Raw genomic sequence first — 14,450 nt, 5'->3', positions numbered from 1 at the left:
TCCTCCGAGGATCTCGTTCGTCGCGTGACAATTCGCCGAGATGTATTCTCGTCTTCTAACGAGACACCGAGGTGGCCGGTGCTGTGGTAGGTTCGCCAGATGTCCTCCTTTGGCAAGGATCGATCCTTTTCTCCAGCCAAAATTTTCACGTCCAGCCAAGGACGCTACTTGTCCTTTCTTGTTGCATCAATGGACCTCTTTTTTTTGCTTATCAGATGTGCTGCTATAGTGGCTTGTCATAGTCACTATCTAGTGACATTTTTGTCGCTAGATAGTTTGGATGAAAATTGACGTTCAGAATGATGACAGACGCATTCCATTCGACGACCTCTTCTTCTCTCTTGCTCATCAACATTTTCAGCCGCCTTTCTCTGCCAACTTACAAATTTGCCGATCCTATGTTGCGAATTCACAATTGCTCTTTGGTGAACTTTGCTCGCGATACGTTTGTTGGATTTGCATGGTTCCGTTCGTTGCCAACTGCGCCTGCGCGTGGGCCTGTTCCGGGGCTGAAATTGCCCTCGGCCGCGACGTGCGATCGCTTGACTAGCGTTTCCGTTGCGCTCCGAAAATCAGGCCGATGCGTTAGCGGACACTCGATCGGTAGCCGCGCTTCAAGTACTTTATGTACGCATATCAGCTCGGCGTTCGACAATTATGGGATTGTTTGAACACCCGCACTTATGCGTGACCACTTGTGCATCAGTTAGGCCAGCCGGAGCAACATATTTTCCTCCGGGAGAAAGGAGGAGGAGAGGAGCTCGACGTTTAATTTCTCGATTTGAAATTGGCAGAAAACAAATTTACGTCTAACAACTGTCAGTCCGTCTTTGCTGATAGTCAAGACAAGACGTGTCGGGAATTAAATCGATAATAGGATTGTTTTTTTTAAAGAACTTTTTGCACCAGTGTGCACTAGTGCAACGAATATATACTAAAGCGTTCTTTTTGTTAGGTACGACATCAACATCGCTTCTTCGAAATGCAACAGTCCACTGCACTTGTTTCCCCAAGTCTTGAGTTGGTGCGTCAGTTCAGTGCAGTTTTGCACCGAAACTCAACCTAACCTAACCATAAAAGTACAAACATGCAACACACAATTCTACGTAATGCGCCAGGTTGCTGCCTATTGCAGTAGCGTTCTTTTATCCTTACTTGCACTTTTGCACTGATGTGAACTACACTGTACTCACCTGCCCTAATTCAGTTCACTTCGATTCACTTCAATACTAGTGCAGTTTTTGTGCCTTAAAGAAGAACAAACCTAAGATCTGTTCCTTTTTTAAGGATTTCTGAACTGAGTGCAAGTAAGTTGGAGTGAAACAGACATATTTTCTCTCGTTCTAATTATTGCGCTAGTGTGCGCTAGTTTAAAAGTTCTTCGAAAAAGAACAAAGAGGAGGGGGGAGGAAGAGTCAAACAACAAAAGCAAATTCCACTCGTAGAGCTTCTCGGCCGCCGCTGGCGCGGCGGCGAAGGTCGCCCCAGCGGCGTGTAATGTCACTTGTAAAAAGTGCGTGGTGTAGGAGTACCGTTAAAAGGCAAGGCCGGGACAGTGTGTAACGAGTCGATTTTTTACTCGCCGCCGGTGCGTCGATAAAGACGTCAAAATCACGAGAGACTGGTTATCCACAATGGCAAGAAACGGCGCGATGGGAACCTGTTACGCCGCTAATATACTTACGGACGAGAGAATTCAAGTGATGCATCGCTCACGGTCGTTAACCCATTTCGTTCTTCCTTTACGCGATAGCGGTGTATACGTCATCGGGTACGCGCGTCGGCCGGCCGAAACGAGCGCTCGACTTGCCCGATCGACGCTTCTTGCCTAATAATAGTTGTGGTGGTGGTGGTATCAGCAACGGCAATTTACAATTAACTGCTTCAGCACCGCGGGATGTTTGTCGATCTTGTAACGACGTCGGCAGGCGAAATCTCCTTTAGGTAATAATCTCCGCGAGGATTTCTGCGCTCGCGCGCAGGCTTCCTTCAAGATGGAGTATTTCACATCGCACGGTTACTCGGACGTACCGGTTATAGTGACGGTTATCGCTCCTTTTTACCCGCACGGAGAAAATCTGGTTGAACGCGGTACGAATTTCGCGGTGAAATATGAACGATTTCGAAATTACGACTGAAGGGAGCAGATTTTTGGTCAATTTCACCGGAAATCTCGATCATATCGACTGAATTCTGATAGCTCGAACCGGTATTTCCGAGTCGTTCAGTTTCACCAGGAAATTCATTCATTTGACCAAACATTCTTTTTCAAACCTGATTTTTCAGTCGGCGATTTTTCCGCTGCTCGAAAATATGCGCCAAGGGATGCTGAATTGTTGAACAAATTACTCGCCGCGGATGTCGCTCGTTGCGGTTCTGATGGACGCGCCAAAAACGCAAGCGAAACTCGTTAACGGTGCGACGGTTTCTTCGTCGTTATGTCATCGGCCGTTTGCAGTTTGACCGTAAAATTCAGCTAACAAGAAACTGTTGTCGAACAATCTACTCGATGAGACGCCAGTTAGATTGTTTCAAGATCGTCGCGCCTCTTAACTCCGTTACTATTCTACTCGAGTGAGTCCTGCTCGAGCGTAACCAAGATGGCTGCTCTCCTCGTCGATTTCGCGTTCGTCCTCGCGCGACATGTCGTGCAGCCTCAAAGCCGTGTCGCTTGCTCCCGAGACTATTTGCCTTCCGTCGCTCCCTGTCGTCGCGTGACGATAAATTAAGCTTCGGCCACCCTCCGCGCCCTTCCGTAATACGCAATCTTCGTTCGTGTCAAATTTGTTGGGTCACTACACTCGTTATTCAGCCCGTAACTCGCGACGAATAGCCAGCTCTTAATTTGCGACGAGAGAATCAAATCGCAGAGGGGGAAACATTTCTCGAAATTTAACCCTTAAAGACTACCATGGGTGAAATTTCACCCCTTGTGCGAGTTTCGTTTTGATCCTATTAAATTATCCGCTGCAAACAATAACTTCTCTACTTTTCATCCAATATTCGATAATAATAATTACATTTAATTACACTTGTTTGATTGTTGTGATTTTTGAAATAAAAAAAATATATATTGGGATAAAATTTCACTCATGATATGGCATTTACATGATTTTCTTTGATGATGACTTTTAAGTGAAATCTCTCAAATCCCCTTTTCGCCACTCGTAGTTCGAATTCCTTTTATCTGAAAAAATCCCTCCACGAGAGAAGACTGCAAATCATATTTCTCATTACGCGAAACACGCTTTCGCAGGAATAAACAAATAGCTTACCGTTACACATCGCAAGAAGAGTATCACCCAATACCTGGAAGAGGAGAAAATTAATTAATCGTCGCTTCGGGGTTTATGTGCCTCGGGCAATTAGTTCGGATATAGTTTACGAGCGTGTGGCCCACTTTCGAAAACCGACGCGATCGTCGCTGCGATGAAAGGGTCAATCTGTTATTAATTATTGCGATTCATTATGAGAGCGGTTTGTTAAATCGGGCTCTCGGCGGAAGATAAAGCACAGATACGAAAGTACACCGGCTAATTAAAGCAAATTTTCGGCCAAGTCAGCACATTAATCAAGCGAATTTCGCCGCCATCTGTGACCCTAGTAGATGTCATACGCGGATATGGTGCTTCACGCGCGGCAGGTGGTCGCGTCGGCTGTCCTTTATCGGGACTTTATTCCTATACGATTCCCTAACCACACACATACACACACACACACACATACGTGCGCGCGCACGCCATTACAGTCTTCGACCGAGCTCAGCCTTTCGACCGAGCTCACTCCAATTGGAGCTCGCGGACATGCTGGGCAATATCGATACACTGGGTGCGTTCATGAAGCTCAACAGTTGCACAATAGTTGAGCATTCGATGAGTGAGCGATGAGTGTGAAGTAGAAATGTACACTAAACGCAACACTGTTCTGCGCGATTATGTTGCGCGGAAAAAATGTCAGATAAATATTACTAAATGCTACTAAAGTACTAAATATTACGGCCCGTCTACATGCTTATGTGTCTTGTAATTATTAAGTATTTTTATAAATATAATTCATATGTGTCTGTTACAATGTATTCTACACCATCCTTGACATTCCCCGCTATATATATTTGGATTTATATGACTATTTTCTTTGTTATTTTCTTTATTCATGGGCTGCGCCATGTTGGATCGGAGACTAACCAGTAAAGGTAGCGACGAATATTTATGATGAGAAAAATGGTGACCACTCATTCAGCATGTTGCGAGTGAGCGCATTTCGCTCAGTAGCGTTCAAGATGAAATTACTCAACAGTTGCACAACCGTTGAGAGTCGTGAACGCACCCAATGTTCCCAATCGCGACGCATCGGTCCCGATCGTACGCTCATATGTGACAGCGTATAGCGCGGAAAACAAAAGTCACTAGGATTGCCAGATATTCCCCTCTGGGAAGGATCGTCCTTTTTTCTAGCCAAAATTTGCCAAAATTGTTGTATCTTGGTAAAGACGCTATTTGCCCTTCTCCACTGCATTGAAGGAGTTTTTCCCTCGTTAGATATGCCGACTTGTCACAGTTACTATCTAGTAACATTTTTATTAATATACTTTTATAAATAATATATACATATACAATACCTAGATGAAATATATAATACATGCAGTTGAAAATCGACGTTCGAAAAGGTGACAGACGCATTACATTTTTATTGTTTTGCTCATCAAAATTTTCGGCCGTCTTTCTCTATCAACTTACAGATCTGGCAACCTTACAACAATGCGTACGGCAGCGAGCTCGACTTGCATCTCAAGAGTAGTTCATAATTGAGGAAATCACGCGGTTACCTCGAACGGAACAAAGCAAAACTCGACGAGTAACGGCTCGTTACACTGATCTCCCTCCGCCGGCGCATGCGACGAATATTTTGGTCCGAATAAAAGTGTTGATAGGCGATGTCGATTTGATTTCGTTCCAAAATCGGTTTTGGAAATTTCAGGTTATAAGGTAGTTATAAGGTTGGTAGACCTTAAACTAACTTAGATCGGTATTCATAGTCGGATCTTATATTTAAGATCCATCTTAAGTTCAACTTCAAATGTTGTACAAATTATTTTATTATCTACGTAGTATCTGAAGGTGAACTTCAGACGGCATTAATTATAAGACCTGATTATAAATATGCCGATTATGAATACGGCCTTAGATACGTTCCGTGATTAATCAGCTGATTTATGCGATCGATTTTACAATCGGGAGATTGGTAATCAAGATAATAAGTAATAAAAAATCTATCCACTTCTCTATCTGATATTACAAAATTAGTAGCTAAAGTTATTTTCTGAAGTCAGTTTCTAAACAGAAATAGTAGATGACTATGAACGTCCAAACGTGATCAGCTGATCAATTACGAACATACCTAAGTTAGTTTAAGGTCTACCAACTTTATAACTAAAACCAAAGTTCCCTCTCTCTCTCTCTCAATATTGACTCCAGGCGCCTGTTAAGGCGAATTCCCTAACGCCACGAAAAAAACCAAAGTTTCTAAAGCCGATTTCGGAATGCGAGGACTATCATCAGATCAAGAATCGATTCTCTATTGGAAGAGTCGATTTATAGAAAAATCGAGCAGAGAAAAGTCGACATGGAAAGATTGATTTTCTGAAGATCGAGTCGAGATCATTTAAGTGGAACTGGACTTCGGAGGACGAACCTTACCGTGCTCGGTCGAGAGGGTTGGCGAAAATGTGTTGGTGGAGAAGATACATTGGGAAAAGATGGACATCGCGGACGCGGATTCGCGGAGAGACCGAACGTTGGAAAGTTGCGGGGAAGTAAAGAGCCGGCGGAGCCGTCTCGCCGCGGACAGACGCCAGTTGCGAAAGGGTTGCCGAAGCGGCGAATTCGTGAACATCAAACGAATTAAATCTCTGCGGAGAGTCGACCGCAGAAACTAATATCTCGGCGCGCACCGCTTCTTCCGTCCGTCCATTCGTCCGCTCGTTCGTTCGTTCGTTCGTTCGTGTACCGTTTCGTCGTCGTCCCTCTCTCCATGTCCTTGTCGTACAGAAGTCGTTCGCGTCTACGATTTTACCTGTCAACGTGTTCTCGGATCTCGTTTCGTCGAAGGGGAGGATCGCATAGCAGTTGGGTCGCGTCGCGAGTAACGAGATGACGGATGAAAACGAAGCGAGTCGTGAATCTGTGAGCGACGAATTCGCCCAGAGACTTAAATACCGATCGATAACGAATAAAAACTAGTAGATTAACATCATCGAGCCGTTATTGTGTAAAACACGATGCGTATCGCAAATACGCACGTTTCGAAACGCGAGACAATCTCCGTCGGCGGCTCGATGCGAGATAACACGAGCCGCGCAATAAATCCAAACGACAGCATTCGACGAATCGACCGTAAATAAGAGAAAATTCTAATTAGTACCTCATATATCGATTGCTAACCGATTGGAAACTGCTAGATTAAAATCATCATTACAAGCTGCGGTACGTTATTACGCGAAGCGCGACGCGTATCGCGCATGTGATTTTGATTGGTCTCCGAGCGTTCAATTACCGTTTTCTTCTCCGAAGGCCGCGTCGGTCTGAAATTCATTTCCTCGTAAGCTCCTTATTAATCTCGATAATCGTTTCTCTCGATGTAACATTGATCTCAGTTCGTAAACACGATGAAATTGATCGGCCGACAAATAGAATCTCAGTGAGTCGCGCAATTATGATGCCACGTTCACTTCTCACTCGTCTTGCTTGCGTTTTTAGCGTTCCTGACGGCTAACGACTATGCGCTCTCGTCAACTCGGCCGGATGTTTCCGATACGGCAAGAGAAACAGTCCGCGAGAGCGTATCTCGTAAAGCGATGAGTGCGCGAGTCAAATCCGAGCCCTGAGCGACGAGTCTCCTCTCGACAGGTGCCTCGACGTTTCCCGACGGCCGGATTAATCGGCGCTCGCCTGTGTAAACACGAATGGGCTCAAATTCCGAATAGCTCCTATTTTTTACGAATTTGATCAACTTTTGCAGGCATGTGATACGTACTAAATATAGTCGAATGTTATAAGTGCGAATATGCGGAAACGAATAGTTTTTTAAATATTTATATTTTTGTCATGTGGCTAAATAAACGCTTATTGAGATTTTCATGTGTGAAAAACAGATAAAATTCAACAGTACTTTCCTGAAGTACGTTCCTTTTTATTTTATTAGTGTATTTGAGCAACGTAAACATTAATTTGTTAAAATATTATCAACAAAGACAAAACAAGAAATCGAAAAATTTATTTTTTTAGATTTTAGATGTAACCAGCATTTGAAGCAACAATAATAATTAAAGATTCATATGATTTTCCTAACTTGAATTTAAACTATATTGCAATGTGAACCGATTTTAATTTATCTAAATTCTAGTTTCTTGTGATATTAAATTAGGTTTATTTAAATTAGGTTATGTTAGGTTAGGGGTTAGGTTAAGCGAAATGGTATCATCTGAAGGTTCTATTCCTTTTGGAAAAATAAAAAAAATTGTCGAGTAAAAATAATTAAAGAAAAAAGATGAGGTTAAGTTAAGTTAGGTTAGGCTTGTTTTGAACTTCTATTCTTTTGTCGCGTTACAAGTTTCGGAGTAGACCCTATTCGTTATCGTAACATTTTGTTCAGCTTCTCTAATATTTTCTATTTTTTCCAAATATTGAGCTTTTTAATTTCTGCGGTAGGGGAAAGGGTTTCGCACGAAATTCTTACGAGGTTTCTCATCTATATAATCTATAAATTTCATGAAATGCGTGGTGGGGGCTATCCGGAATTCTGACCCACGAATGCCCGACTTATCGTTAGAAAAGTGGGACAATCCGCGAGTCGCGAGTCATGGGACGCGACAGCGCATTTTCGGCGTATATTTAGCGCTAAATGCACGTGTCCAATCATCGTGGCCGTCCGACAAATGGCGAGCGTGCGTTTGTCCGTCGCGCGCGAATAAAATGTTAAGTCACCGTCTTTGGGATCACGAGAGAGGCACACGCTCGTGCGCACGCGAGCTATTGTTTTAAAACCGGACTGTCCCGCCAAAAGCGGGACGTCCGATGTCCGATCGCCTTATAAGTACACGAGTCGCTCGCATCGGTCGGCGGGACTTTTCAAAGCGGACTGTACCGTCGAGTTGCGCAGGTGTGACCGATGGCGGCGGCCTTTGATCCTGCGGCGACTCCTCGGCTACTTTGTCCACGACTCATCGCGCCCGCCTCTCTTTTTCGTCATTCGGTTCGATTATTTCCTAATGGCTAACGCCATTGCGAAAACGGCCATCGCGCGTATGCCGGCCCGGTGAACACGATGCGCGATAAAGGAGAAGGAGGACGCACAGAAGCGCCCCGGTTGTCGGCTAACGACGTTAATTCATGAGATTTCCCTCGTCACGAAAATTGTAAAACGGTATCCGGCATTACGGCCCGCTAATGAGATACGACGCGCGGCGATGATTTTCGGCTACTTTGAGCGGATCGAATGATGGTTCGATGCATTAGTCGGTAGAATCGATGCGACAAATGTTAGTATTTGTCCTTCTCGATAAAATGTTCGCATATTCATATGCGTTTGCGTAGTTGAATATTTAAATCTATTCAGAATAGATGATTTTTATGTTCATATAACTGAAGCTGCAATTTAATGTTAATATAAAAAAAATTGAAACATTTTTTACATAAAGGAGTTGAAAGAATTTTCAATATTGAGACAAAAATGTTTTGGTTGGATTTTTTAGTTTTTGGGAAGGTTGGGTTCATTATATGCAGTTACATTCTTCTTATTAAAACAAAGAAAATTCTTATAAACATAGTGCCTAAAATTCTCAGTTCTCTCGCGCTAGAGGCGTATCTTGTAAAGCTTCAAGATTATACAAAATTACAGGGATTGAGGTTAGCGTCGAATCAAAATTGAGAGAATTAATTTTGATGTTAACGTAATACGTATAATAATTTTTACAACATCCTTCTCGTCTTCGAGCCTCGCATCGGCGGGATAAGTCCTGCAAGATCTCCGCGATTCGACGATCTCGGAGACACATGGTGGTATTGCAAGTTTCTTCACGAGATTCTTCATCCTGATGCTTCTCGGTTTGGCTCTGCTCCGTGATTCCAGGGCTGATCCAATTTCTAATTTCTAACCTCGATCCCTGTCATTTTGTATAATCTTGAAGCTTTACAAGATACGCCTCTAGCGCGAGAGAATTTCTCCCGACATGTCCGATGATAAAAGAACCACGTGCGCCTTCGGAGGCATATTACGCGAGACGCGATTTAAATAAATGAGTCCTCCTCCGGCATGTTCTCGGGACTCGACAAATAAATGGCGCGGCGAGCATAAAAGGAAAAAAAAAAGCTCGGCTGTCATGAGGCACTTTCATTGAACAGCGGCCGATAAGACGCGACGCGACGCGACGCAGGTGATTGCTTTAACCGGCTGTTTCTTAAACCGGCAATTAATTTATAATAACAGGCCGATTTAAGAAAATTGCCGCATTAATGGGCGCTCGCAACGAGCATGATAAGATACGGCGCGAGTCAGGTCTCTTTAAGGCTGCGATCCGTTCTCGCGCAGACCGCAGCGCCGCGCACGAGGAAATTAATAACAACGCACTGAAATGCGCCCGCAACTCGCGCTATCTCCCGGCGATCTAAAATTCAAATCTCCGTTGGGCGGTATCGCTTGATTGAGGGAGCGCCGGCTTTCTCGATCCGGCTACGTGCGTTACGCTCGGAAAATATTGATCGATCGATCGACATGTTTATTTCGCGTCTCATTCCTCAGCGCGTGGCGGTGTGGCAGTCTCGCGCGAACACGGATTATTTATATTTACGCACGTTTTTTTTTTTTATTCCAAGCACGGCTCGCTCCGGGATTTAACTCTCCGAACACGACGCATCCGCTAGAAGCGTTTTGAAATACAGCCCTGGCTAGATCAGCGGGACCTATCGTGATTATGGCTCTCGGAATCCCGTGGTCGGGGCACCGTAACGAATGCGTAATACTTTTATGGAGAGGAGATAGAGAGAGAGAGAGAGAGAGAGAGAGAGAGAGAGAGAAAGAGAGAGTCCTTCCGTGTCTCGAAAATACGTTTAATTTGTAGCCCTTTTGGAGGGGCTCTCCAGAGTCTCACAATTCCGGCGGTCACCTGAGAAAGCTTCGATTCGTTTTGCATGTCCCAGCTAGTCGTCCCTCGAGATTATGAAACCTCGCTGTGCTGCGAGATGCCCCCGTGTACACGGTGTCTCAGAAGTTGTGTACCTCGACTACGAATCCACTTTTCCCAAGTCTGTTGAGCGAAGGAATGTATCGACTCGCCTTGCGTTCTGAAATCGGTTTCGGAAATTTCAATTTTAGTTATAAAGTTAATAGGTCTTGAACTAACCTGCATACGTTCCGCAATTAATTCGGCTGATTATACTTGAACGTTCACAGCCATATACTATTTCTGTTTACAACTTTGGTTTTAACTACTAATTTTGTAATATTAGATAGAGAGAAATGGATGAGTATTTTTGTTATTTACTATCTTGATTATCGAATCTCCTGATCGTACAGTTGATCGCATGGATCAGCTGATCAATTACGGAACGTATATAGGTTAGTTTAAGGTCTACCAACCTTACAATCAAAATCAAAGTTTTCGAAACTGATTTCGGGGCGCACCTTCGGTAAAGATCTCTTATCGTGGAGGTTATCTGGATACAGCGAGTAGACGCCATTTTTTATCACTTTAGTGACTTTAGGAAAAAGTCGGTAATGTCGGGACTTTGACTAGAAGATCTCTCCAGTAAAGTCTAACACGTCTGCGCCTTGAAGAGACAACCGTACACGCCGTTAAATGCTGCACAGCCGCGCGCACTTCTCTCTCTCCGCATTCTGCGGTTATCGGCAATTTCGCGAAATTGATCAGAGATTACCTTGTTCCAATTACCGCTGCACGCATATCACCCACCTTCCCCCTTGCGTTTAGTCTCGTGGCTCTGCGAATCTACACTATGGAGCAATGGGAGAAACGCGAGGAAAGGGGGACGATAGAACCTCTGGTGATATCCATTCTTATCGCGCTGTCGCTGTTTATCCCTGGGATTAACTGCGCGTAACGCGCGTTAAGTGAGTGGCGAAGCCGATAAGAATGGCTTCGTTTCGTCTTTCGATTCCCTCTCCTCTCTCGACGCATTTCCGCGAGAGAGCCTTTTCCGCTGCGTGAGCTCGCGCGAGCGAAATTACACGAGAGAGCGACGTGGACGATAAAATCTTAATATGTAAGTTATTCGTATATCGGCGGCTAATTACCGCATCGTGCTTCCGAAAGAAAGAAAGAGAAAGGGAGGGAGGGAGGGAGGGAGGAGGGAGAGAGACACGCTCACCGGACGACGGTCTTGTTATCGGGGGGATTTAATTGCCACCATATCGACGATCCGTTTGCGGCCCCTCTCTCTCTCTCTCTCACACTCTCTGTCTGCCTCTGTCTCTGTTTCTATCTCTCTTGCACGCGTCTTCGCTCATTCATTAGCGGGCGTGCGTAATAACCGGCGATGCGGTGCCACGCTACCGCGAAAGCCGAATCGCGGTCGGATCTTTCGCGAGAAACGGGATCGCCGATAAGATTGCTCTCCGTCGTAAAGCGCTCTCTTAACGATTGCTGTCATTACGCATCGTTTCTCTCTCGCTTCTTCTTAGCGTTGCGCGGGTTATTGTTTCCTGTATTAACCCAGTGGAGCTTTCCTCGCGACTGTGCGCGCACGTGTGACACGCGTGCAGTTAAATAAAATTAATTCTGCAGAGCCGCGCGAATCCGCCGAGGTCCTTCGGCCTTGGCTGGCCAAGGAACAATGGCCGAGGAGGCTTTGGGAGTGATTTGGCATACGACAAATTTCATCCCGTGCGCAATATTGATCGACTTCACGCGCGCTTCCTCCCCCCCCCTCTCTAGGAGAAAGAGAAAGAAAAGTCGAACGTACGATTAACCGGTAACCGTGCATTTTCTGTTGCAGAACAAGCCAACCATTTGAACCTGTTCAACAACCGGCAACAGCCGAAGAAGAAACGCAAAAGCCGGACCGCGTTCACGAATCAGCAGATCTTCGAGCTGGAGAAACGATTCCTCTACCAGAAGTACTTGAGCCCGGCCGACAGGGACGAGATCGCTGCGCAGCTCGGCCTGAGCAATGCCCAGGTGATCACGTGGTTCCAGAACAGGAGGGCGAAGCTCAAAAGGGACATGGAGGAGCTGAAGAAAGACGTGCAAACTGTAAACCCGCTGCTGGTCGCGCAGCATCACAAGACCTTCCTGGAGAATGTGCAGGATCTGGGGATCCTGAAGAAACGACCATTGCCAAACTCCATGGACGAGAAGTCGTAGGACGCCCGAGAGCGACTTAGCCTTAAGACTTTCTTTCTGCGTGCAATCGAGGCTCGACGGTGGCGGAGCAATCGGATGTAACGGATGTGTCACATGTGTGTTGTTAGGTGCTTGCAAAAGTTCGTCGGATTGCGGATAAGTGGAGGTTACTGCGGGTTGACAGTTTTGTGTTTTCACGGAGCTTTATCAATTCAAGAAGGTACTGGCTCATGATTTTAAAATTTATCCACGGCGTCTAAAGCAACGACATAACCTCATTTTCATTATAGGTAAAAACGGTAAAAACCTGATAAAATGTGTACCTACGCCATTATAGGCTTTTTTGTTTTAACCAAAAAAGACTGCTGCGGAAAGAAAATGCTTATTCGCCATATTTGATTTCATTTATTCAGATCGATGCAACGCGACTTTTCCGGTATACGATTTGTTAATGTCGAGAAAGTGCGAAAATGGATCGATAATTGTCTCAAAAGATGTATCGTTTTTGGAAATGGGATCAGACAGTTATATCTGAAAGAAAATGAATATGTGTGTGGTTTTACTCACTGCTAATTAAATAAGTACATCTAAAAGCCCGACGAATTTTTGCAAGCAACGATTTTCCTCGTGCGGGAGCCACACGCGAAGGTCAATTGCCGCAAGCCGAAAATGGCCGAAACACTGGCTCGCGCGATATGTTTCTTTCGATGCGTCGCTCGGTACTCTTTCCGACGCATTTCCACGCATTTCCTGCTCTTCCATAGGAAAGGCGCAAGGAACATTCTCCGATCAAGAGTCCCTTTTTCTTCTTTCGTTGATCGCTCGATATCCTTCGGCAGTCGCTCGATAACTTTACCCACTGATCCGCTGCTGATTTAAATCTTGGTTCTTCGCGGTCTTTCTGCGTGTCAAACGTTTTCGCGAGTTTTCATTCACCAGTTGTTTACCATTAGGACGTGTTAATCTCGACCGCGAGATGTGTTAATATTTTATTGCCTATCGCAATATCCGCAGCCTCACGTCGAGGATTCTACCTGCAAAGTTGTCTCATTCGAACTTGTTGGTTCAATGAGCACGGTTCTATGAGCACGGATCTGTAAGATTTATCGAAGGCTTGCGAAGATTTATCGTACATCCCACGTGTAGTCGAACAATTACCCGAGAAACGGCGAAACTTTGATCGGATATGACGGTGACGTTATTATCAACTAAAAAAAAATTCGGCTAAAAATCGAACTGACTTTCTCAAGTACCGAGTAACGAAAGGTGGAACGCGATCGCATTCGGAGGGAAATTTTCGTCGCACTTGTCAGACCCGAAAGTGGCATTTTCGTGTGTGGTGCAGTCGCGGCTTTAGGTGGGAACGAAAGCGCATCGTAGTCTGCGCGCAGCGCAACATTGTATCATAATGTATTTATTATATAAAATCGCGGACGCGCGAGAGAGAAGGAGCGCGCGGACCATGAAGAGGGCCGATTGAAAAACCGTCGATAATAAATTATTAAGCGAACATTATCCCTGATAAATTATAAACGGCGACGCGTCCTCGTCGCCGTCGTGTATATACAATGTATATATATATACCGTTTCCTCGATAATATTACGCATAGACATGATATAGAGCCGTTATACAAGATTAGAATTAAAGGAAAAGAAAAAAGAAAAAAAACAATGAAATCTCGTAAACGATAGATGGGACACTGCAATATACCTGATTATGAGTTTAATTAGTGAATTTAGGGAGAGCGATTATAAGATGTACATCTACGTAATGGCGGTTCGTAAAGTGATAGCGAGGCGCGTGTGTAAACCGACTTAGTATACAGTGTATAGCGAAGCTAAATAAATGGAAACATTATTGAAACGAAGCAACTGTCACAAGCGACTTCTTCGTCTCGTCATCTCTCCTTTCAATTTTCCCACGATTGGTATTGCGCTTGGATGAGTCTTGCCAGACAAAGATAGCACGAGATACGCCAATTCCTCTTGGCTAAGGCTGCCAGATTTGTAAGTTGATGGAAAAGGACGGTCGAAAATTTTGATGAGCAAAAAAGAGAAAGGTCGTCAGGTGGAATGCCTGTTGTTTTTCCGAACG

General features: G+C 44.7%; 1 protein-coding gene across 1 annotated transcript in view; it reads left to right on the top strand.

The window, feature by feature from the left end:
• The window catches only part of LOC105182470 (brain-specific homeobox protein), an 83,950-nt gene extending 69,727 nt beyond the window's left edge, over positions 1–14,223 (top strand). Inside the window, exon 2 of the mRNA XM_011139901.3 lies at positions 12,009–14,223. Within this exon, the coding sequence (XP_011138203.1) occupies positions 12,009–12,376 (368 nt within the window). The 3' untranslated portion in view covers positions 12,377–14,223. The remainder of the gene's footprint in view (positions 1–12,008) is intronic.
• The last annotated feature ends 227 nt before the right edge of the window (positions 14,224–14,450 follow it).

The sequence above is a fragment of the Harpegnathos saltator genome, unplaced genomic scaffold (assembly GCF_003227715.2).
Source record: "Harpegnathos saltator strain DR-91 unplaced genomic scaffold, Hsal_v8.6 scaffold182, whole genome shotgun sequence".
Taxonomy (NCBI): Eukaryota; Metazoa; Arthropoda; class Insecta; order Hymenoptera; family Formicidae; genus Harpegnathos; species Harpegnathos saltator.
This window is presented reverse-complemented; position numbering and strand designations above follow the sequence as displayed.